Source organism: Vulpes vulpes, chromosome 7 (genome assembly GCF_048418805.1).
Source record: "Vulpes vulpes isolate BD-2025 chromosome 7, VulVul3, whole genome shotgun sequence".
NCBI classification, from domain to species: domain Eukaryota; kingdom Metazoa; phylum Chordata; class Mammalia; order Carnivora; family Canidae; genus Vulpes; species Vulpes vulpes.
The window spans coordinates 5,926,306-5,953,978 of record NC_132786.1 but is presented as its reverse complement, the minus strand read 5'-3'; the positions used below and the strand labels follow the sequence as shown (position 1 = coordinate 5,953,978).

Below are 27,673 nucleotides of genomic sequence, written 5' to 3'. Positions count from 1 at the left end.
CTCTCTCTCTGTGTCTCTCATGAATAAATAAATAAATCTTTAAAAAAAAGTAATCATGAATATAGACAAAGCTTGTTTAAGAATATTTATCTCAATGCTAATAAACATAAGAGAAATAAGAACCCCAAATTTTTCAACAATAAGAAATTAAATAAATTGTAATATAATAGAATATTACATTAGTTTTAAGTAATACCTATAAAATATTACTTTAATACATGAAGAATGTTCATTCTATTAAGAGAAATTGGTAGTTAAAAAATAGTCTCTATAATGTAATCCTGATTTTAAAATATGAATTTGAGGATCTAAATTTTTACAAAGAAACAAATGAATTATTTTTAAAATATTCTGTTGGATTTGAAACTACAGCCTAACTTGAAAGTAAAAATAGTTCTCAGGTTGTTTCTGGGAACATTGTGAAGAAAGTCTAAAGAGACAACAAGCACCAAGTTACAAGGTTTTGAGGCATCATGTCACCATCAGGCTGTTCCGTGAACATTTTTCTCCCTGGATAAACCCAGGCACCTCCCAGGAAGAGCTTCCTGGAAAGAAACATCCACCAGGAACCTGTTTTCACTCCCTGTGACCTGCTCAGAACCCATCAGAACAGCAGTGGGCAGTCAGCGTGGTAACAGGTGAGGAAGGTGTAAGGGGAGTCGATGGCAACAGGAGAAGATACGATGACGAAAGTTCTGTCACACAAGAAAATAAACTCTGAGATTCTTCTGTGTATTATGTTATAAAAGGGAAAAGAGAAATCACCCAAAGAAAATACAGTTACAATACAGCTGTTAATGTAAATTCATTTTCCCTTTTGAGATTCGTAGTTGAGAAAGCTGCAGAAATGTCATCCCATTTGCTTGAATTTTAGGGTGTGTCTACAGGTTCATTGCATGGAGCGAAAGCATTCTTTCATTTATGACTAAATTTCAGTATCTAGCGCTGATAAAATAGTAAATAAAACTCACAGAATAAAACCATAAACATTGGAGATGGAAAAGAGGCACCAAAAGAAACATGGAGGGAGTATTACTAGCTGAAAATGAGGGGTTTACAAAGTTTTAAAGACTATGAAATTGAGACCTTATTTAGAAGGCGCTTCAACTCTGCAATATATGGGTAGAAAAGCATCTGAGAAGGTAAATGGATAAGCAGCATACAAAGGACAGAAGGCCTAATTGCTTCACCTCTTGGACCAAGAAGACAAGCAAGATTAGGAAATAAGACTATCCTATGTGTCCTGTTGCAGACATTCGATCAGGGTCATATCTCTTCTAACTACGTTAATAATCAAGACTCATACCCTTGAAGGGAAGCTAGAGCACTTTAATTTTTCAAAACAACAGGTGTGTGTGTGTGTGTGTGTGTGTGTGTGTGTATGCTATTAGGTCCAGTATCTAATAATGTATAATAATATGTTGTAATATATTTTATTTATATTAAATTATATGCGGATATATCCTATCATTCCATTGATACAAGGGGAATTATTTTCTGATTTTTATGAGTACACTTAGCGTTTTACACATATCTAAAAATGAATGACAGAAAAGTCAATCCGTGTTTCTAAATGTTCATTTAGTGATATTTTGAGTCTTGATTACTCTAGAGCTCAGACCTTCCTATTGGGAATGTGGACTTGTCCATCTCTGTCATAGGAGCATGGGAGGCAACCAGACATGGATCACAGAAGTCATCCTGCTGGGATTCCAGGTCGATCCAGCACTGGAGCTCTTTCTCTTTGGACTTTTCTGTCTTTTCTATACCCTCACCCTTCTGGGAAATGGAGTCATCTTAGGGCTTATCTGCTTAGACGCTAGACTGCACAGCCCCATGTACTTCTTCCTCACTCACCTGGCAATTGTTGACATGTCCTACGCCTCCAATAATGTCCCCAAGATGCTGGCAAATCTTGTGAATCTGAAAAGAACCATATCCTTTGTTCCTTGCATTATGCAGACATTTCTGTATCTGGCTTTTGCTCACATAGAGTGCCTGATTTTGGTTGTGATGTCCTATGACAGGTTTGTGGCAATCTGCCATCCTCTACATTACACTGTCATCATGAACTGGAGAATGTGCACAGTCTTAGCCAGCACTTCTTGGGTTTTTAGCTTCCTCTTGGCCCTTGTCCATTTAATTCTCATCTTGAGGCTGCCCTTCTGTGGGCCTCATGAAATCAACCACTTCTTCTGTGAAATCCTGTCTGTCCTCAAGCTGGCTTGTGCTGACACTAGGCTCAACCAAGTGGTCATCTTTGCGGCCTGTGTGTTTATCTTAGTGGGGCCCCTCTGCTTGGTGCTGGTGTCCTACTCGCGCATCCTGTTTGCCATCCTGAGGATCCAGTCTGGGGAAGGCCGCAGAAAGGCTTTCTCCACCTGCTCCTCCCACCTCTGTGTGGTGGGGCTTTTCTTTGGCAGCGCCATTGTCATGTACATGGCCCCCAAATCCAACCACCCAGAGGAGCAGCAGAAGATCCTTTCCCTGTTTTATAGCCTTTTCAACCCTATGCTGAACCCACTGATCTACAGTCTGAGGAACACAGAGGTGAAGGGTGCCCTGAGGAGAGTCTTATACAGGCAGAGGCATATATGAGAGATGGGGAAAATCAACATGGTTGGGGTACTTTGTAACCCATGAAATATGGTAGATGGCATTTTTCACCTTATGCTATAATAGATGCCACATTAAAACAGACTATTTTAGACCTAAACATTCAACCTGAAGCCATAGAGACTTTAGCAAATAAAAAAGATGAATACCTTCATGCTTGTGAGTATGCAAGGTTCTTGGATCTCTGGAAAAAACACAAGACAGAAAATTTGAAGACTTGATAAAGATTAGGTTTTTTCAAAATAAAACCTTCTGATAATGAAAGTCACTATGAAGAAACAAGAAATGCAAGTCACAGACCAAGTGTTTTGTATGTTTTTAAATGCTATTTTAAGCTGCGAAGTTTGTGTTCACTTGTGGCAGCTACAAGAGAAAACTATAAAACTTTTAGTGTCAGATAAAATCCATTTGTTTCCAGCTCTGGCCCTTGTTAGATTGGTAATCTACCAGTTAGTGCGATGGTACTCTACTTTTCTGATCTTGGGACTTCTTTGAACTCTTAAAAATTACTGAGTTCCCAAAGAAAATTTATTTATGTGGCTGTATTTGTTGATATGTATCATAATCAAAAGTGAGACTCCATTATATATTTTAATTCATTTCGAATATTTCTTATATATTAATATAATGTATTTTCATGAAAAGTAACTATCATTAATAAAGCAAAAAAAAAGAGTGAAGAAAAGAGTGAAGCTGTGTTTTACATTTTTAAGAAATATATATTTTTTTATTTTAGAGAGAGAAAGAAGAACACCAGAGCAGAGGAAGCGCAGAGGGAGAGGGAGTTAGAGAATCCTAAGCAGACTTGGCACTGAGGGGAAGCCTGACACAGGGCTGGATCTCACCACCCTGACATTATGACCTGAGCCAAATTCAAGATTCAGACACTCAACCAACTGACCCAGTTGGGAGCCCCTGGTTTACATTTTGAATAATCTTAAATGCTGGCTCAAGCAAGAAGAGCTGAATTTTGTATTTCTACTGCACTCTAGCTGATGCAAGATCACATGTCATGTTGCCTCTGGAAAACTGCATGGTGCACTCATGAGGGAGAATGAAAAAGGCAAAAAGTCTAAATATAATGATGAAAATAGTTTTGACCCAATGGACCCTTTGAGAGATTCTCAGAGATGCCCCCCAGTCCCAGGACCACACTTAATCAGGAACTTAGTATATTCAACCTCAATCTCCACATTGATAAAATGGTAACGTTGATCAGATTAAACCAGGTAGTCCACATAGAGCATTTGGCATATTTTCTGAAACGAGAGAGGGGCTCAATAATGGTTGCCTGTCAATGTTAGAAGCCTTCGTCGTTTGTATTTACCCACCCTCACTGCAGGTAGAGATACGTCTTGGCTCAGGGGATGCATTCTCACTCAAGGTTGCCACAACACGATTCCATGGGGATCCACCTCTCAAGCATCTAGAAGTCCCAGCCCTTCAGATGCTTTGATGGGGACTGCAGAGAGGCCCGAGTCCATCAACTATAATCAATTTGAGAGTTTGGGTCTAGTAATTTGTGACATTTGTCTCCCATTTATAACCCTTGAGACAGTTGGAAGTTTGTGCAGGAACAGTGTGATGCCAATATCTGCCCTGTTTGTTCCCCAGAATTTTCCTCCAAGGACCTTCAGATACAACCTGAGCTCTCCCCCAGAGATGAAATTTAGGGATCTCCCTCCCGATTCTTAGGAAGAAGACAAATAGCTGTAATAGCTTGTGATCATTCTGGGAATTTGAATTCTCAGTAGAAACTCAAGAATGTTTTTTAATTCATCTGACTCTAAAATAAAAGCTGTGCTCCTGGGGTTCTTGGAAGAGTCTTCGGCAAGTCCACTGAGTGACTCTTTCTGTATCTGGGATTTAATCCTCTGAAAGCTACTCAGGGAACAGGACATTATACCCATTCTAGAGGTACATTTCTCAACTCTGTGGGGTTGACTTTAGGTCAGAATTACTTCTTGTGAGAAAACCCAGTGCGAACCTAACCTAATGCAGAGGACATTATCAGTTTATGCTGGGAGGTGATTTTCAGTGATAAAGGACGGGCTATGTGGGCAAGAATGAGATTCCTGGGTGATCTTCCCTCCTGACTCACACTGTGCACTATAGGTAGATGTCTGCCTCCCCTACCTTAGAGACCATCTGCCCATGTGTGGTGGGCAGGCATCCTTGGACTCCTCCAGCATCTCTCTCAGCATTTCCTCCTAATGTAACTGATGGATGGAGGGCAGAGCTAGCACCGCTGTCTCAGTGTGAGGGGGCTCAGACCATGAGAAGCCTTAGATGCATGCAGTCATTGTCTCTGCAAAAGGTTCTTAAATGGTCAAATTAATAGAAGGACTTTATCCCCCTGTCTAAATGAAGTTCATTGTTTAAAATATTTATTTATTTATTTTAGGAGAGAGCAAAAGGGAGAGCAAGCCTGGAGAGGGACCTGATCCCATTCCCCCTAGATCATGACCTGAGTAGAAATCAAGAGATCGTCACCTAAGTGACCGAGCCACCCAGGCACCCAGAAGATCATGAGGTCCAGAGCAACCAGTATCAACGGAAAAGAAAAGTCTAGTAAGAGTTACAGTAAGTCTTTGCTAAAACACTAGAGTATGTAAGTTTGCCTTATAGTTATTCTTTTGGGACCATCCCAGGTCATCACTCTGTTGTGATGATTATCAGGCTTAAAAATCACTATATTTTATTTACATGTCTTTCCTATCACAAAATCAGATAGGGTGCTCCTGATGAGGGTGGGAGAAATAGATATCATTCCCCGGGTCAAGGAACATTCTGGGGTCCAGGACAGCTGAGAGAGAGCTGCTCCTACTGACCAAGGAAAGCTTTCTTTATTTGAGCTGCTATTGTTTCATTTATTCCATGAAGGAGTTGAAATTTTAGGTATCACTACCTTGACATTTTCCTTCCTAAGCCAGTACTAGATTGCTTAATTTTTTTTTTTGAGGGAGAGAGTAGGGGGAGACCAGAGACAGAGAGAGAGAGAGAGAGAGAGACTCTCAAGCAGGCTCCATGCTCAGTGCATAGCCCAATATGCTCCATCTCACAACCCTGAGATCATGACTTGAGCAGAAAATAATAGGTGGATCTTAACTGTCTGCATCACCCAGAAACCCCACTGCTTAACAGTTTTAACCTAATTTCAATTTTATTTTTATGTTATTTATTTTTTTAACAGCAAGATGGTAACAATGGTAATGAAAATGACAATGAAAAGATATGCTGATTCAGACACAAATACCACTAGGCTAAAAAGTTACTGAACATGTTCCCAGTGAATAGTGATGCATTCGGTGCCTTCAACAGTTTTTATCCTTTATGTTCACAGATTAAATATGATTCAGACATTGCTTATTGTATCCTACTGTGCCTCCAAAGAATTTTAGCAATACTGATATTACGGTCTCCCACTTTATATAACGTAGGCATATCCTTTAATTGTAGAAAATATTCATGTTGCAAACTTAATGCACATTGACATAGAAGCTTCCCAAATGCAATCACACTCATGGAGATGAAAGACTATGATTTTGTCTCTCTTTAATTTTCCTCATATTCTAACTGTGAATTTCTCTAACTGTGAATTTAAGGAAGTAGAATCCTTGTGTTTGTCAATGAAACTGTCAAATAGAAGATAGTTAGTACATCCATTTTTGAACTAATATGACAATCATCCATTTTCTGAGTGCTTGTTTCATCTAGAACTTTACCTTTTATTTCGAGATACAAAGCTGTTCAGGACATAGTACATGCCCACCTGACTTCCTATTTGGTGAAAGAGAATCTCGGTTCAAATATGTGATATTAGGTATAACTCCCCTTTTTTATCTTTGATTTTATCTGGAGGATTATTCAGACCTTCCTATTGAGGATATACCTCTCAACTGTTAATATTAACCAAGCCCATACTTTTAATAGGTACCCAAAGAGCCCCTTCATATGAATCTACTCTGATTCAAAGGAATAGAAAAGATCCTTCTTTCAGGCTGTTTTCTAATTAGCCTCTCAGTGGGGCCTAGAGAAGTTCAGGTAGACTGCCTTCTTTCTCTTTGTAGTACCTAATGGCAAACTATAATAAAACGGTTCAAATGAGGAGGACTATGACCCCACAACAACACCTCATCAGGATTACACAATGAGGGTGGTGATGCGCACAGTTTGTAAACACAATCACATTTTCGAATGACCCATATGCATTTTTCAGCCCAATATGAACTCGATCAAGAATGTATAACCCCCTAACCCCTTTAGGGTTTTTACAATAACTCTCAGTATTTAGAAAGTTACTGAATTCGTCCTACACTCTGAAAAAGTACATACACGTAGAGAAAATGAGAATAAGGCAAACATGAAAGAAATATGAAAACCTGTTGAATCTGTGTGAAGGTAGGTGGGAGTTCTTTGCATAACTCTTGACCCTTTTCTGTGAGTTTACGCTTTCATATCACAAGTTCAAATCAAGAAGGTTAGCAGTTTGGGGGAGTAAGGGAGTTGGCAAATAGGGACAAGGATACAACCCTTCTGCAAGCCTATGTTGAGATAAGTAACTCCAATTTTTGTCGATTGCCCAGCTCTGACCTTTTGTCACATTTCAGTCCTTGAAAATCTGCCATTAAGAAATGGGAAGCAACCAGTCATGGGTCACAGAATTTGTCTTGGTGGGGTTCCAGCTCAGTGCAGAGATGGAAGTGCTCCTCTTCTGGATCTTCTCCCTCTTGTATATCTTCAGTCTGCTGGCAAATGGCGTGATCTTGGGACTCATCTGTCTGGACCTGAGACTGCACACCCCCATGTACTTCTTCCTCTCACACCTGGCTGTCATCGACATGTCCTATGCCTCCAACAATGTCCCCAAGATGTTGGTAAACTTAGTGAATCAGAAGAGAACCATCTCTTTTGTTCCCTGCGTAACGCAGACATTTCTGTACCTGGGTTTTGCTGCTACAGAGTGCCTGGTTTTGGTGGCGATGTCCTATGACAGGTACGTGGCCATCTGCCACCCCCTCCAGTACACTGTCATCATGAGCTGGAGACTGTGCATGGTCCTGGCTGTCACTTCCTGGGTGTTTAGCTTCCTCTTGGCCCTCGTCCATTTAATTCTTATCCTGAGGCTGCCCTTCTGTGGGCCTCATGAAATCAACCACTTCTTCTGTGAAATCCTGTCTGTCCTCAAGATGGCCTGTGCGGACACTAGGCTCAACCAAGTGGTCATTTTTGGGACCTGTGTGTTTATCTTAGTGGGGCCTCTCTGCTTGGTGCTGGTGTCCTACTCATGCATCCTGTTTGCCATCCTGAGGATCCAGTCTGGGGAGGGCCGCAGAAAGGCCTTCTCCACCTGCTCCTCCCACCTCTGTGTGGTTGGGCTCTACTTTGGCAGCGCCATTGTCATGTACATGGCCCCCAAATCCAACCACCCAGAGGAGCAGCAGAAGATCCTTTCCCTGTTTTATAGCCTTTTCAACCCTATGCTGAACCCACTGATCTACAGTCTGAGGAACACAGAGGTGAAGGGTGCCCTGAGGAGAGTCTTATACAGGCAGAGGCATATATGAGGGATGGGGAAAATCAACATGGTTAGGGACACTTTGCTCCCCATGAAATATGATAGGTGGCATTTTTCACCTTATGCTATAATAGATGCCACATTAAAATAGACTATTTTAGACCTAAGCATTCAAACTGAAACCATAGAGACTTTAGCACATAAAAATGATGAATACCTTCATGCCTGTGGGTATGCAAAGGTTCTTCGTTCTCTGGAAAAAACACAAGACACAAAATTCAAAGACTTGATAAAGATTAGGCTTTTTCAAAATAAATCCTTCTGATAATGAAAGTCACTATGAAGAAACAAGAAATGCAAGTCACAGACCAAGTGAGTTGTATGTTTTTAAACGCAATGGTGAGTCAGGAATGACCACAAAAGGAGACACAGGCAAATGTCAGGGAAACACAAAGTTTGTTGTCCTCACAGGTCCTGGAAGGAGGCCAGCGCCACATAGGAATGACACCAGGTTGGTCGGGAGGCTGAAGATGGGAGAAGGGAAGGTTTATATCATTGTCTTCATGAGCATTTCCACAGAAGACACCCAATAAAGTGTTGTGTGAGAACAAGCTGAAGTTCCTGTAATGAGCACATCTTTGCCATGTAAAGAGAGGGCACCAAGTAGACTGATGATACAGGAGAATTCTAAAGCTGAGAATTTCTGTGATCTACAGAGCTTGACTTACCTTATTTCCTACCATCTCCTTTAAATCGATCTGGCTTCTCTTCCTCCCCGAGCTATAGAGTACTGTATAATAGTATGTGCTACAGTTGGCCCCTTCTTTCTCAAAAATCACCTGCCCAATTCTGACCCTCATACGACTGTCTGAGATGGATTTCTTCTCAGGTCTCCCAATCCCCAGTACTAAAATGAATTAGAAGAAACCAATTTTCAAAAGAAAAGTTTACGATTGTAAATTTCAAGTCAGGAAATGTTGAATCTCTGTTCTCTAAGAGCAAAACAAAATGAAAATAAATACCTTTTGCTTGGAAATGTTTTTTTTTTTTTAAAGAGATAATCTCTTCAGATCTCAGAACAAATTTCTAAAATATACCGCTTGCTTCTATGACAACAAAGTAAACAAAATTCAATCCTTTTGTCACTAAATTGTAATTACCAAAGATGAAAACAGAAATGGGGCTTCTCTGTACAGCTGCTGAGAAGGGAAAAGTGTTCATGAGGTACCAGCAGCCATTCAGGTAGGGTGACAACGGAGGCTCCAGGCTCTGTTGAGAAACTCTTCAGGGAGCAACAAAGCCCATGAGTTTTTAAGATGTATGAATGTTGTCAGCTGGGAGGAAAAGGAACTGCTCTGTGTAACACCAAGTCCTCATCGTTACGTAATGACACACAGTAAACACTAGTTTCAGTACAAGCCTTTAAGTTGAGGTAGGATAACTCGTTTGGTCTTCAATTGGTTGGAACTCAGAAATTAGTGAATCGTGGCTAATTGTAATGACATCTGTCATAATAATAATCTGGTATATGTACAGGGGCCAAATCTGTTGGAGGATCACGGCAAATACCTCTGTAATTCTTACTGATTTGTTCTCTAATGAAACTGAATTGTACAATGACCATACAGTGCTGTGACGTACCATTGGCATTATTGATAAAATTTGACTACCTGATGCAAATAAATGACATGTCAGTGCTGATGGTAATGACCTAATGTATTGGGAAATCAAGCTAAAGTCTTCTCAAGTTGGAATACCAATGGAGAATGGCTGGTCTGGGGAAGCACTTGATTTGGCTAAACATCAGCTCATTTCTATGTGAAATAGCTCTGCTCAAGGTCATTTCAAGGTACAAACAACATAGCTCCAAGGGGAGCAAGTAATCAAATTAGCACAAAAATGTGAAAATGTATGTGATGGCTTTATGGGATATCACTGTTTCTTTGAGTCTATCCTGAGTCCCCATGGGCTCCTCCAAATATGGGCCATCATCACATTATTGCTATATCTATCATATTAAGTAAAACATTGCTACACCTGCTTCATATGTGTGTTTCTAAATGTAGATGCCTAGAAAAATATGATCATTTTGCTATAAGAGCACCTTGGCCAAGGGCCAGGTGTGTGGACTGCACAAAAAAAGGGTTAACTCAGTTAAATCTGTGTAACTTGGGAATTAAAAGGAACTTTAAAATATTCTGATCCTATCACTTAGAGTGAGACACAGAAATGGAAATTGTGTCCCTCTGAGTTGGGATTCAGAATGATTTTTGAAAATTTGGGGTGGGAGTCCTGGAGGACGTGTGGCTGATGATGAAGAGCAGTGACAGGATAGCATCTGTCAGAGTAAAAAAGCAGGATCCAAGCACTGCTGCTTGGTTAAGAGAAAAGACTGCTTAGGATTCTCAGATGGCCCCCTGAGGTACCTGCCCCCTCTTTTAAATCAAGTGCTTATATGGGCTCTGCTGTGAAGATGTTTTGCAAATCAACTCATGGTAAACCATGGAGGTTATGTTGGTGGGCCTAGCCTAGTCAGGTGAGCTTTCTAAAACTAGGGAGTTTCCTCATCTAGCAGCAGGGGAGGAGGTCAGGGGATCTGAATGTGAGCATGGAGGGCATCATGTACAGGTGAGAACTGTAGACTCAGCCGTGTCCTTGGGGTCAGCCTGTGAGACAGGTGTAGAGAATCCAGCTGCCCTATTGCAGGACTCTGACCCATGGAAACTAGGAGAGAACAGATGTGGCTCGTTTTTTGGTTTTTCATTCTTATTTGTACAGTTGTGTTTTTTTTTTTACATTGTATATATACACACACATATATTTTTTAAAAATCTTTTTTAAGATTTAACTTATTTATTCATGTGAGACACACAAAGAGGCAGAGACATAGGCAAAGGGAGAAGCAGGCTCCATGCAGGGAACCCAATGTGGGACTTGATCCCGGGACTCAGGGATCATGCCCTGAGCCAAAGGCAGATGCTCAACCGCTGAGCCACCCAGGCATCTCTATTTTTTTAAATTCTTAAAAAGTTTCAATATAATTAACATACAGTGTTATGTTAGTGTCAGGTGTACAATATGCTGATTCAACAATTCCATACATTATTCAGTGCTCATCATAAATGTACTCTTAATCCCATTCATGCTTTCCCCCATCCTGTCACAAGCCAACCCTCTGGTAACAACCAGTTTGTTCTCTAGAGTTAAGAGTCTGTGTTTTTTTGTTTGTTTGTTTGTCCTTTTTTTACCTTTCTTAATTTGTTTTGTTACTTTGACTCCACATATGAGTGAAATCATGTGCTTGTCTTTCACTGTCTGACTTATTTCACTTAGGATGATGCCCTCTAGGTCAATCCATGTTGCTGCAAATGGAAAGATTTCATTCTTTTTTATGGCTAACATTCCATTGTACCAGTTATAGCATTGTTTTAAGCTGTTACATTGCTTTTACTTGTGACATAAACAGGAGAAAATTATAAAACATTTAGTGTCAGATAAAATCCATTTGTTTCCAGCTCTGGCCCTTGTTAGATTGGTAATCTACCAGTTAGTGCAATGGTACTCTACTTTTCTGGTCTTGGGACTTCTTTGAACTCTTAAAAATTACTGAGTTCACAAAGAAAATTTATTTATGTGGCTGTATTTGTTGATATGTATCATAATCAAAAGTGAGACTCCATAAATATTTTAATTCATTTGGAATATATCTTATATATTAATATAATGTATTTTCATGAAAAGTAACTATCATTAATAAAGCAAAAAAAAAGAGTGAAGAAAAGAGTGAAGCTGTGTTTTACATTTTTAAGAAATATATATTTTTTTATTTTAGAGAGAGAAAGAAGAACACCAGAGCAGAGGAAGCACAGAGGGAGAGGGAGTTAGAGAATCCTAAGCAGACTTGGCACTGAGGGGAAGCCTGACACAGGGCTGGATCTCACCACCCTGACATTATGACCTGAGCCAAATTCAAGATTCAGACACTCAACCAACTGACCCAGTTGGGAGCCCCGGTTTACATTTTGAATAATCTTAAATGCTGACTCAAGCAAGAAGAGCTGAATTTTGTATTTCTACTGCACTCTAGCTGATGCAAGATCACATGTCATGTTGCCTCTGGAAAACTGCATGGTGCACTCATGAGGGAGAATGAAAAAGGCAAAAAGTCTAAATAAAATGATGAAAATAGTTTTGACCCAATGGACCCTTTGAGAGATTCTCAGAGATGCCCCCCAGTCCCGGGACCACACTTAAGAATCAGGAACTTAGTATATTCAACCTCAATCTCCACATTGATAAAATGGTAACGTTGATCAGATTAAACCAGGTAGTCCACATAGAGCATTTGGCATATTTTCTGAAACGAGAGAGGGGCTCAATAATGGTTGCCTGTCAATGTTAGAAGCCTTCGTCGTTTGTATTTACCCACCCTCACTGCAGGTAGAGATACGTCTTGGCTCAGGGGATGCATTCCCACTCAAGGTTGCCACAACACGATTCCATGGGGATCCACCTCTCAAGCATCTAGGAGTCCCAGCCCTTCAGATGCTTTGATGGGGACTGCAGAGAGGCCCGACTCCATCAACTGTAATCAATTTGAGAGTTTGGGTCTAGTAATTTGTGACATTTGTCTCCCATTTATAACCCTTGAGACAGTTGGAAGTTTGTGCAGGAACAGTGTGATGCCAATATCTGCCCTGTTTGTTCCCCAGAATTTTCCTCCAAGGACCCTCAGATACAAGCTGAGCTCTCCCCCAGAGATGAAATTTAGGGATCTCCCTCCCGATTCTTAGGAAGAAGACAAATAGCTGTAATAGTTTGTGATCATTCTGGGAATTTGAATTCTCAGTAGAAACTCAAGAATGTTTTTTAATTCATCTGACTCTAAAATAAAAGCTGTGCTCCTGGGGTTCTTGGAAGAGTCTTCGGCAGGTCCACTGAGTGACTCTTTCTGTATCTGGGATTTAATCCTCTGAAAGCTACTCAGGGAACAGGACATTATACCCATTCTAGAGGTACATTTCTCAACTCTGTGGGGTTGACTTTAGGTCAGAATTACTTCTTGTGAGAAAACCCAGTGCGAACCTATCCTAATGCAGAGGACATTATCAGTTTATGCTGGGAGGTGATTTTCAGTGATAAAGGACGGGCTATGTGGGCAAGAATGAGATTCCTGGGTGATCTTCCCTCCTGACTCACACTGTGCACTATAGGTAGATGTCTGCCTCCCCTACCTTAGAGACCATCTGCCCATGTGTGGTGGGCAGGCATCCCTGGACTCCTCCAGCATCTCTCTCAGCATTTCCTCCTAATGTGACTGATGGATGGAGGGCAGAGCTAGCACCGCTGTCTCAGTGTGAGGGGGCTCAGACCATGAGAAGCCTTAGATGCATGCAGTCATTGTCTCTGCAAAAGGTTCTTAAATGGTCAAATTAAGAAAAGGACTTTATATATCCCCTAGCCTAAATGAAGATCTTGATGTCTAGAGTTACCTGTGTCAATAGAAAAGAAAATTCTTTACAGTAAGAGTTACAGTAAGTCTTTGCTGAAACACTATAATGTGTAAGCTTGCCATATAGTTATTCTTTTTGGAACCATCCCAGGTTATCACCCTATTGTGATCATTATCAGGCTTAAAAATCACCGTATCTTATATATATGTCTTGCCTATCACAAAATCAGATAGAAGGAGTGCCAATGTTCCTGATGAGGGTGGGAAAAATAGAGATCGTTCCCTGGATCAAGAAAACTTTCTAGGTTCCAGGACAGCCCAGAAAAGCTGCTCCCACTGACCAAGCAAAGGTTTCCTTATTTACACTGCTATTGTTTCTTTACCTCCACTGGGGAGGTGAAATTTTAGGTATGACTACCATGACATATCTTCTCGATGACAGAAGAAATTTGTATTGCTTAAGAGTTTTGCTCTTAACAAAAGTTAAGAGTGAAATGATATGGTGAATGTATCTGCTTCAGATATCTGCTTAAGAGTTTTAACCTATCTTTAATTTTACTTTTATTTTACTCATTGTTTATGAGCAATACAATATGATAAAGAAAATGAAAAGATACACTAATTCAGACACAGAAATCACTAGGCTAGAAAGTTATTAAACAGATGTTCTCACTGACTAGTGATGCATTCAGTGCCTTGAACAGTATATTTACCCTTTATGTTCACAGATCAAGTGTGATTCAGACATTGTCTATTGTATCCCACTGTGCCTCCGAAGAATTTGACAATACTGATGTTGCGGTCTCCCGCCTCACATAATGGAGGCATGTCTTTATTTGTAGCAAAAATTCATGTTGCAAACTTAATGCACATTGACATGGTACCTTCCCAAATGCAGTCACACTCATGGAGATGAAAGACTCTATGATTTTGTCTCTCTTCAATTTTCCTTATATTCTAACTGTGAATTTCTCCAAGGAAGTAGAATCCATTGATTTGTCAAATGAAACTTTCAAACAGAAGATAGTTAGTACATCCATTTTTGAACTAAAATGACAATCATCCATCTAACATACATGTCTTGAGTACTTGTTTCATCTAGAACTTTACCTTTTATTTCAAGATATAGGGCTGTTCAGGACATAGTACATGCCCACAAGACTTCCTATTTGGTGAAAGAAAATCTCAGTTCAAATACGTGACATTTGGTATAACTCCCCTTTTTTATCTTTGATTTTTTATCTTGAGGATTATCCAGATCTTCCTAGTGAGGATATACCTCTTAACTGTTAATATTGACCAACCTCATACTTTTATTAGGTGCCTAAAAGAGCCCCTTCATATGAATCTACTCTGATTCAAAGGAGTAGAAAAGACCCTTTCTTTGTACAGGCTGTTTTCTTTCTTCTTCTTCTTTTTTTTTTAGAAAGAATTTATTTATTTCTTCATGAGAGACACACGGAGAAAGAAGCAGAGACAGGCACAGGGAGAAGCAGGTTCCCTGCAAGGAGCCTGATGTGGGACTTGATCCCGGGTCCTGGGATCACACCCCAGAGGGCAACCACTGAGCCACCCAGGTACCCCTACAGGTGGTTTTCTAATTAGCCTCTCAGTGGGGCCTAGAGAAGTTCAGGTAGACTGCCTTCTTTCTCTTTGTAGTACCTAATGGCAAACTATAATAAAACGGTTCAAATGAGGAGGACTATGACCCCACAACAACACCTCATCAGGATTACACAATGAGGGTGGTGATGCGCACAGTTTGTAAACACAATCACATTTTCGAGTGACCCATATGCATTTTTCAGCCCAATATGCACTCGATCAAGAATGTGTAACCCCCTAACCCCTTTAGGGTTTTTACAATAACTCTCAGTATTTAGAAAGTTACTGAATTCATCCTACACTCTGAAAAAGTACATACACGTAGAGAAAAAGAGAATAAGGCAAACATGAAAGAAATATGAAAACCTGTTGAATCTGTGTGAAGGTAGGTGGGAGTTCTTTGCATAACTCTTGACCCTTTTCTGTGAGTTTACGCTTTCATATCACAAGTTCAAATCAAGAAGGTTAGCAGTTTGGGGGAGTAAGGGAGTTGGCAAATAGGGACAAGGATATAACCCTTCTGCAAGCCTATGTTGAGATAAGTAACTCCAATTTTTGTCGATTGCCCAGCTCTGACCTTTTGTCACATTTCAGTCCTTGAAAATCTGTCATTAAGAAATGGGAAGCAACCAGTCATGGGTCACAGAATTTGTCTTGGTGGGGTTCCAGCTCAGTGCAGAGATGGAAGTGCTCCTCTTCTGGATCTTCTCCCTCTTGTATATCTTCAGTCTGCTGGCAAATGGCGTGATCTTGGGACTCATCTGTCTGGACCTGAGACTGCACACCCCCATGTACTTCTTCCTCTCACACCTGGCTGTCATCGACATGTCCTATGCCTCCAACAATGTCCCCAAGATGTTGGTAAACTTAGTGAATCAGAAGAGAACCATCTCTTTTGCTCCCTGCATAACGCAGACATTTCTGTACCTGGGTTTTGCTGCTACAGAGTGCCTGGTTTTGGTGGTGATGTCCTATGACAGGTACGTGGCCATCTGCCACCCCCTCCAGTACACTGTCATCATGAGCTGGAGACTGTGCACAGCTCTGGCTGTCACTTCCTGGTCATGTGGATTTTTTCTGTCTCTGGTACATGCAATTCTCCTTCTACGGTTGCCCTTCTGTGGACCCAGGAAAGTGAACCACCTTTTCTGTGAAATCCTGTCTGTCCTCAAGCTGGCCTGTGCTGACACTAGGCTCAACCAAATGGTCATCTTTGCTGCCTGTATGTTTGTCTTAGTTGTGCCTCTCTGCTTAATGCTAGTTTCCTACATGTGCATCCTCTGGGCCATCCTAAAGATCCAGTCTGGGGAGGGCCGCAGAAAGGCCTTCTCCACCTGCTCCTCCCACCTCTGTGTGGTTGGACTCTTCTTTGGCATAGCCATGCTGGTTTATATGGTCCCCGACTCCAATCAACGAGAAGAGCTAGAGAAAATACTGTCCCTATTTCACAGTCTCTTTAACCCAATGCTGAACCCTCTCATCTACAGCTTGAGGAATGCTCAGATGAAGGCTTCTTTGTATAGAGTACTGCAGAAAAAACCCATGTGAAACATTGATAGAATTATTTGAGTGGGGTTTCCTTAAAATTATGTAGTTTGCTGAAGCAAAACTCAAAAGTTCCCACTTAGAAGTTTGAATTAAAAATGGTTACTGTCCAAGTTCTAGCTCTAAAAATAGGACAATGTTCCATGAAAAGAATTTCTTCTAAAATTGAGAGACCTCATTAGGATTTGGGACATCTAAATTATCAGAACATTTAGTCTTTTTTTTTTAATTAATTAATTTATTTATTCATTATTTATTTATTTATTTGAGAGAGAGAGAGCGAGAGCACAGAGATAATGCACAGGAAAAGGGGCAGAGGGAGACAATTGCAAGCTGACTCCCCACTGAGTCTGGCCTGATACTGGCCTGATCTCACAATCCAAGAGATCATGACCTGAAACCATGAGCTGGTCACCCAAGCAACTGTGCCCCTCCCTAGTCTTTCTTTGAAAATACTAAATGCTCTTTATTTTTTTGAATCCAGGAATATTAACATGTGGGAAAAAACTAAATGTAAAAAATTACATCAGTGCATTTCTTTGGCTTATGTATTGAGAAGTATGTGATTTTTTTTTTTTTTATCATCTTGTGGTAGCTGGAAAAACAGTACAGTAAGCTTAATACCATAAGGCAGAATTTTCAAAGTAGATCTGAAATTTCAATACAGAAAATGTTGCACTTACATGACTGTATTTCACAATTTGAGGTCAATGAAATAGGAGTTTAGAGAAACTCTAAATTCTCTGATAGAATAGTTTAGGACTAAAGAGGAAGAAGTTAGGGAAAGCTTTAGCCCAATAAGCAACTATGGAAAAAATCCTAAAATACATTAAATGTTTAGGTAAAATGAAGGTAATTCTTTAGTAAATCTTTATTTTTTTTTTCTTTAGTAAATCTTTAAATGGTTCTAGAGGTAAGAGTTTTGAGCATTGCTCAGACATTACATTTAATATTGGGTTATAATAATTACCTTTTAAAAATTAATTTCTAATAAAATTGAATGACCTATTGAAGTTCTTCAAATTGTTCCCACCAATATTTTTGTAATGTTTGAATCAACTTATCTGAAGATGGTTTGGTAGGACCAAATATCATGAGACAACTATAATGTAGCTAACATCATTTTTCTTTCATGGTGGCAGAAATTCCCCTGGATTTACCAGACTGAACAACTGTCTTCATGATGCTAATGGTGATCAAATAAGTAAGAGCTGCTTTTTTTATGATTCAGTATTTGTAGATAGTGCAAAATGATCACCACAGTAAGTGTGGTTAACATCAGTCACCATACATATATATTTTTTTCATGTAATGAAAACCTTAAAGATCTATTCTCTTTAAGAGCAACTTTCAAACATGCAATACAGTATTATTAACTATAGTCATTAGGCTGAGAATACATCCCCATGATTTATTTATTTTATAACTGGAGCTTTGTATCTCTTAACCCTCTTCACCCATTTCACTCACTCCCCACACACTGGCCTCTGGCAATCATCAATCCACTCTTTATGAGCTAGTTCTTTTCCCCTTTTCTTTTTCTTTCTTTCTTTCTTTCTTTCTTTCTTTCTTTCTTTCTTTCTTTCTTTCTTTCTTTCTTTTTTTCTTTTCTTTCTTTCCTTTCTTTTTTTCCTTCCTTCCTTCCTTCCTTCCTCCCTCTCTCCCTCCTTTCTTCTTTCTTTTCTTTCCTTCTTGGTTCCACACACAAGGGAGATCATATCATATTTGTCTTTCTCTGTCTGACTTATTTCACTAGTCTAATGTCCTCAAGGTCTATCCAGGTTGTCACAGATGGCAATGTTCATGTTTCCTTCCTTCCTTTTTAAGTCTGATTAATATTTCATTGAATATATACCTCATTTTCATTATCCATTCTTCCATCAATGGGCACTTAGGTTGTTTCCATGTCTTAGTTATTGTGAATAGTGCTGTAGTAATCATGGGGGTACAGATACCTTTTTGAGTTAGTGTTGTCATTTCCTTTGGATGAATACCCAGGAATGAAACTGCTGAATCAAATAGTTCTATTTTTAATTTAAAAAAAGATTTATTTATTCATGAGAGACACAGACAGAAGCCAGAGTCATAGGCAGAGGGAGAAGTAGGCTCCCAACAGGGAGCCGAACTCTGGGATTAATTTCCTATATATAATATAGGAAAGCCTATAGAACCTTCTATCGGAAGATAAGACCAGCAAGGAGCAGCCTCCTAGTGATCAGAGTCCCCAGCTCGGGACTCAATCCCAGAGTTCCAGGATCATGCCCTGAGCCAAAGGCAGACGCTCAACCACGGGGCCACCCAGGCATCCCTCTATTTTTAATTTTTGAGGAACTTCCATAACTATTTTCCACAGTGGCCGCACCAACTTACATTCTCATCATCAGTGCATGGGGGTTCCCTTCTCCCCACATCTTCACCAACAATTGAAATCACTTGTCTTTTTGAGGATAGCCATTCTAACAGGTGTGAGGTGATATCTCATTATGGTTTTGATGATGACAAGTGATGTCAAGCACCTTTTCATGTACCTGTTGGCCATCTGTATGTCTCCTTTGGGAAAACATCTATTTAGATTTTCTGCCCATTTTTAAAATGGATTCTTTTTTTGCCATTGAGTTATATGAGTTCTTTATACATTTTGGATATTAAGCCCTATTGGGTAAATGATTTCCAAATATTTTCTCCCATTTAGTAGGTTGTCTTTTCATCTTGCTTATGGTTTCCTTTGCTGCTGTGCAGAGCTTTTTAGTTTTATTTTAAAATATATCATGACATCAATTCTCTGTTTTTTGGCAAGTCATGAAAACTTTATTAATGTCAAGAGTTATAAAATTCTAGAATAAGTATAAAATTAAGCATGATTAACTTTCATTTAAAAATATATAGTACCCAAATAAAAATATATATAGTATTCAAGGCATATAATATATAGTATTCAACAATGTAAGCAAATATATATGCTGAAAAAGACAACCAAAAAGGTAAAGTCCAAATTGCTGCTCAATACATTTAATATGCCTAAAAAAATAAACACATGAATAGAATTCACTTCACTAGACAGAGGACCATTATCTATGCCCACTGCTTCTTTGTCACCAGTTTTTTTCCATCATAATTTTATGTCTACATTGTTCACATGTGCCGCCAATACATGATTGTAATATAAAGGCAATTCTATGTTTCTTCCCTTTTCTGAGCAAGATAATTCTATTTCCTTGGAATATAAATTGCCACCATTTTTAGAATTAGAAATTCCCCCAAGAGCAGTTAAATCTTTGCTGAAACATGAAATGGAAAATAGTTCTAGAGAAGACTGAAGTGTTTCAATTCAGTGCTTCCAATGAGAATTAAAAAATTGGCTTCACTGTTGCCCAAAGTCAATATACCTCAGATTCTAAGATGTCAGGCTGTATATTTGGAATGAGCTCATATCTATTCAGCAATATAAACAAGCTTTGTAAACTAGGAAGTTATTCAGGTGAATCAAATGTTTATTTTCTATATTTAATAAAAAACAGGAAAAGTCATATGGTTGTAATATTAAACATGATACACCTTTAAAGTAAAATTTTAAAGCATTTCTCCATTGTCTTATGTCTTGTGTGGAAAGAAAGGATAGAAAAACAGAAATGAAGTTATTAAAAGCTCTGAAATTAAGGCAATAAAAAAACTATCTCTATCTGGTTCAAAAATCATTATTTTTAGGATATAATTTGTAGTGTAGCATTTCACTTTACACCAGTGCTCAGCTATATGCCTTGAAGGAGTCAGAGCTACGTGTCTGCTGTTCTGATGTAGTCATGAATACTGTACTGTAAGCTGCACCATAGGAAAGCCTATAGAACCTTCTATCGGAAGATAAGACCAGCAAGGAGCAGCCTCCTAGTGATCAGAGGGTCTTCCAAAAGCTATGAAGTTTCTGCTGAGTCACAGCAGGGACAAGTTGTGCCCTACAAGCTGATACCTGTCATTCTCAACCAGAAAGTGGTGGAAGAGGGAAAACTCACACACACACCTGGATGCAACACAGGCATGAGAGGAAAGCAATAAAATACTCCAGAGGTTAGTCAGAGGTCAAGAATTCAGAGATAGGCGACGTTAAAAGAGCAGACACCGCCACTAGATGAGAGTTGGGGAGATGGGAAGGAATCTCATTTCCCCTACTGCTGTGTGGCTGGAGCGCAGACTCTCGACACGGAGCCCTTGTCATGAAGACAGGACTAAGGCTTCTGCCCCAGAAGATCAAGGCCTGCCCAGGGGACACCGCATCAGCTCAGGGCTGGACGCAAAGACACCCTGAGAAAGTGGCCCTCACGTACACGGTATCCGGAGTCCACTAGTCAGGTGTGAGGTCGGGGATTGTTCCCGATTGTGGACCCACTAGTATCAGAATCCTGTGTCCCTCTGCCTGGAAGTCTCCTTCCACTTGAGCTCTGCTTCAGAGAGATCTCACTATCAGGCCCGTCAAACTTGAAGAAATGGTGGTACTGGGAGCAGTCCTATATTTAGTAGTAACCATACACACCTGGCCAGTATTCTTTCATGACCTTCAGGCCTTCAGATCTCTGGTTTCCTGTCCTCAACATGGATCCTTTTATTCTCCTACTACCTGAGACAGTGATTTAAAAAAAAAAAAAAAAAAAAAAAAACCTTGAGAAAATGTCAGGGGCTCTAGAAACATCAAGGCAATAATATCTTCCATCCTGTGATGTTACATTTTTTCCTTAGGGATGATGTAGAGGACCTGCTACAGTGCCGAGCAGCACAGACACGGCTAGGGAACCCTCCTTTGTTGGGAGAGGGCTCCTGGGTCACTCTCTGTAGTGGCTTCTGGAATCCCAAGGGTGAAGCACGGTGCTTACGCTCAGATCGGGTACAGGGGGTTCGGCCAAGGACTGAGGGCTGTAGCAGAAATGGACGAGCATCGGCGGGCAGCGGGTGCACAGGGCAACTCAAGGAACTGGCCTTGCTTCAATGACCTGGACGAGGTGCTTCGTTCCCTCCTACTGGGGCTCTTGGAAGCTCAACTTCTTTAAGGGTTTCTAAGGTCCTTTGACCCCTGACAAGGCCAACGTGACTGCTGGAGAATCGAGCAGAATGACAGCCCATCCACTAGTGAGCAGCTGATAGAACACGGTCTCTAGAAGCCGCCTTCCTGAGTTCAAATCCAGACTCTGCCGCTTACCAGCTGTTGACCCTGGCCTAGTCCTTTAACCTCCCTGTCTCCATTCTTTCACCTGTACAATGGAGATACCAACCTCACAGAGGAATCACACAAACTGAGATTTTGTAAATGCATAGGGAATGGGTAACACAGAACCGTGTGACTGATAAATGACAGATTAAATACATCTACCGTGAGCTTGGTGTTATGGCTGCTATTGGGATCCGAGGATAGAAAACCATGCCTCATTACCTTTCCCCTTTAATGCATAAAGTAGGTTAGTGAGAAGAGATTAGAAACTGAGAAAACAGTCCTCCCAAACCTGCTGTGAGACAACATTTTTGCAAGATGCTACTCACAGCCCCTCCTGAAAAGCAATTAGAGCCCCTGATACGTCCCCACACTTTTCTAACACACGTCTATATTTCAAGAGCCTTTCTGGGCAAGCAGGGTTACCCACTCAGCTGACTGTCAGGTAAGGGACTTACCTACATCTTTCATTCATTTTGTGACTAGCCTAATAAGCTTTAACCAGACATTTCCATATTGTATCCCTGCTCTTTTTTTCCTACAAAATGTTTTTGCCAGCAGGAGGCAGCACTGTGTTTGGTTTACTCAGCAACCTCTCCAAGCAAATTGCTTGAAATAGAACCATGAGGTGAGCTCAAAATCCCTTTCCCTCTCTCCCTCTCTCTCCCCAGGTCTTCCCTTCCTTTCCCTCCCCCTTTCCTCCTTTTGTTTCTTTTCTTTTCTTTTCTTTTCTTTTCTTTTCTTTTCTTTTCTTTTCTCTTCTTTTTTTTCTTTCTTTCTTTCAAGTAACCCAAGGTCAGAAAGGAGAAGCCCAGAGAAAACCTCAAACAGCCTGTGATTCTTACACTAGCTGTACCGGAATCACCTGGAGGGTTTATTAAAACTCAGATTGCTTTGCTCCACCTCTGGAGTTTCTGATTCTGTAAACCTAGACTGAGGTCTGTAAACCTAATCTGCTTTGCTCATAAGTTTCCTGGTGAAACAGACGGTGCCAATCAAGGAATAACACATGAGATAAACTACATAAACGGAAAATTCTTTTTTTGATCATGACCTTCAGACCAGCCACATCTTTTCTTTCCTTCTCCAAACCCCAGAGCTCTCCTACCCACGGAAGAGGGAGTGGACTCAGAGACATCGATAATCTCAACCCAGGAAGTTGGGAGACGATCCCATTGGAGGGGAGGATGCAGAGTAGATAAGATTGAAGGGATGCTGGGGGAGGGATGCAGGGAAGGTTTCCTATGAGAATCAGGTTCTCACCCTGAGAAGCCACTTCTGAATCTACACCAACTGGTGCTTTTCCGAGGGTTGGAGTGTATCCATTTAAACTGGAGAAAAGGATTGGTTGAAGGTTCTTCCAAGGCTCTCAGGAGGTGTTCTTCACTATTTGACAGCAGCCCGTTGCTCCAGGGGAAGAGGTAAGGAGGTGGAAAGATCCTTGTGTGGCCTCAAATTCCCATTAGTGTTCCCCCAAATCCATGCTCCCCTCCCCAACACTTCCCTCTCCTAGCCTCCCACCCCCCACCTCCTCACAAGCCCTGTTCCACAAACAAGAGGAAAATGAATACAGTTTGACTGTAACATGTATTCCTTGTCCCCATATCTTAATTCCTCTAGGTGAGAAAGATCAAAAACTATCCTCCCAAAGTTTCTCCTGGTTAGAAGTTATTTGGGAAACAAGTTTAATTCTACAAATACACCCGTCCTCTTTCTCAACCCCAACCCCCACAACATCTATTAGCATCTTAGGCGCTGTTGTTATCAGGGTTCCCAGCCTCAGCTGGTGTCATAAGCATCACATGGGGAGCTTTTACAAACTGTGAGGCCAGGACTCCACCCTGGACCTACATCATTAGAATCAGGAGACTGTGGCCTCTCAGAATTTGGGGAAGTTCCCAAGTGATTCCCATGGACCCTCTAAGGGTAGAAAACATCCCCATTTTAATCAAATGGGGATGCATCTCTGTGTGCGCTGAGTTCTCTTGATCTGGGCAGTGAGGAAATGCCTACCCCAGGGCTGGTTTGGGAGCAGGGAAGCTGCTTGAGGAGCTGAGTGCAGAGGAAAAGACCAGACTGGGGAGTGGGGAAGCTCTTGAGAAAAGGAGCCGCCATCACAGATCAAGGAACTTCTGCAAGAAACATCCAGCGTCCCAAGTCACCCCTGGCCTCCATCCTGACCTTGTGAGTAGTGTAGCAAGTGAAAACCTCAGCTTTCCCAAGTGGGCTGAATTTCCACTCCAGCTCTGAGTCTGCAGTGGGGGGAGGGGGAGACTGAAGGTAAGTGCTTGAAACTCACCTCCAACTCTTCCTTAGTACAGGGCATGGTTCAAGTGATTCTGGGGCCGCCCTAATGATGGCTTCTTTATTATTGGGGGGCTCAAAGGCATCAGCACCTGGAGGATGCCCACCAGAGAAGACAGGGGTTATTTCACGCAAAAGGAGGGTTTTGGTTTTTACTGAGAGAGTTGTGGTTTGAATTTCTGCTGGAGGGGAATGGAATGTATTGATGGTAATATTGATCGCTTGTGCCTTTTACACGGTGAATAGAACACAAATTTGAAATATCTGGTAAAAGTCTCTGCTTCTTTGTGAACTTAAGAAAATTAAGCCCACGTAGTGAATAAACCCTACATCTGAAGGCATAAAAGAAGCAATTTCTTTTCTGAAGACTCTCTCCTGCTTAACTGCTTTCTAACTAGTTGACCCAGAGTCCCCCAAAACTTCTGGAAAACAGGCTCCTAGGGTGAGCATGTAGTGCTTAAGTATTTTTTCTTAACCTGTACAAACTCTTCAGTCATAACAGTTGGCTTTGTATTTTCAACTGATTAAATTGGGCAGAATTTTCTCTTGGTCTCTGGCATTCAGAAATTGTGTAGGAGAGTGTTTTCCTCCAGTTTTTAAATATTATTTTTCTCACAAAGAACAGGTGTATCACCGAGGCCAGAATTATTTTCAAAGTGACATCTCTGTGCTTAGTCATGATTCACTTATAAGCCACTTGGTCCCTTCCTAGTAACAAAGTGCTCTCCAAACCTTTAAATTCGTGTTCTTTCTTCACACCTGTTTTCAAAACCCTGTAAATGATATCCCAAGTTCTCATCTATCAAATCCATATTCCAATTCTCGACATTTAAAATTCATCTTCTGGAAGCACAAGTTTCATTTCTCCATGATCTTTCACTGGGGTGGTCTTCTCACTGTTTGAATGGCAAGACCTTTGTCTGCTCATCCTCACCTGAGGACTTCATTCATGTAGTTTTCCATGCTGGGGTGACCTTCACCTCTCTACCAGCGATGGACTGCCAGCTATGGCAGCCAGCAACCCCATGAGGACCATTATGACCACTTGACCACCAAAAAAGCTTCTTATTGACACACTTGTTCCAGGAAATTGCTGGTCATAGAGAATACCACCCCTCTAACACTGAAATAATCCTCTGGCTTTAGACTTAAACTGTGTGCTTACCCCCTTACGACCAACCAAGGACTGCCTAATGTCCCTGAAGCCCAATTAGATTCCATGACTCCCCCCCACCAAATCCCACCAGAGTAGAGTGCTTGCCAACCAGAGACTGTCTCTGTTTCCACTTTTTCTGTATAAAACTTAATCTTGCTAACTCCTTTGAATCCCTGCTGACATAAAGCAAGAGCAGATGGGTTGCCTTGCCAAAAGTCTATGAATAAACAGCCTTTTAAAATTGTCTCAAATCTAGCTTTGTGTTTAACACCATCTAAATCCTATTAACTTTTCAAAGCAGTTTTGCTTCCAATCTCTCTAGAGCTGTCCAGCTCTAAATGTCCACTCTTCTATGTTATCTACCCTCTACATCCCCTGTAGAGACTGGCTCCAAGTCACCCACACAGGCATTGTGAACTAATCATAAGGAATTGAAAGGGGGGGGGGGGAAGCTATAGCTTCTTTCTCCTGGTCTGTCCTCTCAATTGTCTCCCTCTCTCCATATACCTAAAATTGAACCTAAGCTTAAACACACATTATGTCCTCTCAATAAGTGTTTTTGAGGATGTCTATATTCATCTCCTGGGGCAGTGAGAATGAAGTAGACCAGACTGCTGTGCTATTTTATATATGTAATGTTTAGTCATGGTACAGAACTTTAAAATCCCATTGACATTGGGAGAAATGTCAATATTTGAAACACTCATGTTATTTAACAATAAAAAACCTTAAAAAATTTTTAAACAGGATTTCTGTCTACTTTAGTGATCAGTCTTTTTCCTTGGTGTTTGAAAATTTTTCACAAAGACTTGACCTATATATAGTAAGGTCTTAATAAATATTTGTGAATGAAAGCATATATGAATAAATGGCAGAAGGAAGGAAGGACCATAGAATACATTTTTTAATGTAAAAAATGACTTAGAAAAGTATAGGAATTTGGAAGAAGGAGCACAGATAGAAACTGAATGGTGATCAAGGCCAATATGGCACCACAGGTATGCTATTCTAATCAACCACTGTGATCAGTGTTATAGTTAATGTTTGTCAGCTGCAAGGTGAAAACTTGATTATTGCTTAGTAATAATCCTGCAAACAAAATGTATCTACAGTCCTGTGGAAAGCAGCTTTCTTCATTTAAATTACTAAGAATCCGGGATCCCTGGGTGGCGCAGCGGTTTAGCGCCTGCCTTTGGCCTAAGGTGTGATCCTGGAGACCTGGAATCGAATCCCATGTCGGGCTCCCGGTGCATGGAGCCTGCTTCTCCCTCTGCCTATGTCTCTGCCTCTCTCTCTCTCTGTGTGACTATCATAAATAAATAAAACTTAAAAAAAAGAATTTCTAAAAAAAAGTAAAAAAATAAATAAATAAATTACTAAGAATCCTGAGGAGAGAGGAGATAAACCCAAATAATGATAAAAATAACATATCTAGAAAACATTCCCAAACTGGATTACTGGTTTCAGAAATAGAAAATTTTTTTCTAAATTTTTATAATCTGTTATTATTTTGTATGATTTTTAGACACACAGTAGGGACTGAAATAGAAATTATTAAATGGGGTGGATGAAGTAAATTAAACTCTTCTTCCAGTGCTTCTAAATGACTGATTCTCAGAAACGTCTTTGATGAGATTATATTCTTTTCTATAATAATTCGCCTTTCATTTTTTAAATTGAAACGTGACATATAACCTGTAAATTTAAGGTGTACAACATTAACTCATTACATTTATATGTTATATAATTGCTATTGTAGGGATAACTAGCCCTTTTATTACATTATTATCCTTTTTTTGATGATCGAGATAATTAAGTTCTAGTGTCTATTAGCAAGTTTGTTAGATTCAATATTGTCGATATTCACTATACTATGCGTTCTCTAGAGAATATATACTCCTCATTGTGAGTTTATACCCTTAAAAACATTTGTCCTGTCTCCCCAACCCCCATCTCCTGGTAACAACTTTGGATATTTAGGATTCTACATATAAGTGATGTCATACTTTTCTTTCTCCATCTGACCCCTCTCAGCATAATATGTTCAAGGTCCATCTATGTTGTCACAGTGGTAGGATGCTCCTTTCTCATGGCTGAGAGTTTCCAGTGTGTGTGTGTGTGTGTGTGTGTGATCTTCTTCATTTATCTTTTAGGGACTTTTGTTATTTCCATATCTTGTGTATAGTGAATAATGCTGCAGTAAACATGGGAGTGCATATACCTCTTAAAAATCTTGATTCATTTCCTTGGCTATATACCCAGAAGTGGAATTGCTGGGTCATC

At 40.3% G+C, this 27,673-nt stretch overlaps 3 protein-coding genes across 3 annotated transcripts; all 3 read left to right on the top strand.

The window, feature by feature from the left end:
* Positions 1–1,665: 1,665 nt before the first annotated feature.
* Positions 1,666–2,598, top strand: LOC112934831 (olfactory receptor 2A12-like). Its single transcript, XM_026018354.2, has one exon. The coding sequence runs from the start codon at positions 1,666–1,668 to the stop codon at positions 2,596–2,598; it is 933 nt and encodes a 310-aa protein (XP_025874139.2).
* A 4,652-nt stretch (positions 2,599–7,250) lies between these two features.
* LOC112934830 (olfactory receptor 2A5-like) lies at positions 7,251–8,183 on the top strand. The gene has a single exon (XM_026018353.2). The coding sequence runs from the start codon at positions 7,251–7,253 to the stop codon at positions 8,181–8,183; it is 933 nt and encodes a 310-aa protein (XP_025874138.2).
* Positions 8,184–15,809: 7,626 nt separating this feature from the next.
* Positions 15,810–16,739, top strand: LOC112934829 (olfactory receptor 2A2-like). The gene has a single exon (XM_026018351.2). The coding sequence runs from the start codon at positions 15,810–15,812 to the stop codon at positions 16,737–16,739; it is 930 nt and encodes a 309-aa protein (XP_025874136.2).
* The last annotated feature ends 10,934 nt before the right edge of the window (positions 16,740–27,673 follow it).

Coding starts and splice junctions, on each gene's coding strand:
- LOC112934831 (XM_026018354.2), top strand. CDS start 1,666: ATGGGAGGCAACCAGACATGGATCACAGAAGTCATCCTGCTGGGATTC.
- LOC112934829 (XM_026018351.2), top strand. CDS start 15,810: ATGGGAAGCAACCAGTCATGGGTCACAGAATTTGTCTTGGTGGGGTTC.
- LOC112934830 (XM_026018353.2), top strand. CDS start 7,251: ATGGGAAGCAACCAGTCATGGGTCACAGAATTTGTCTTGGTGGGGTTC.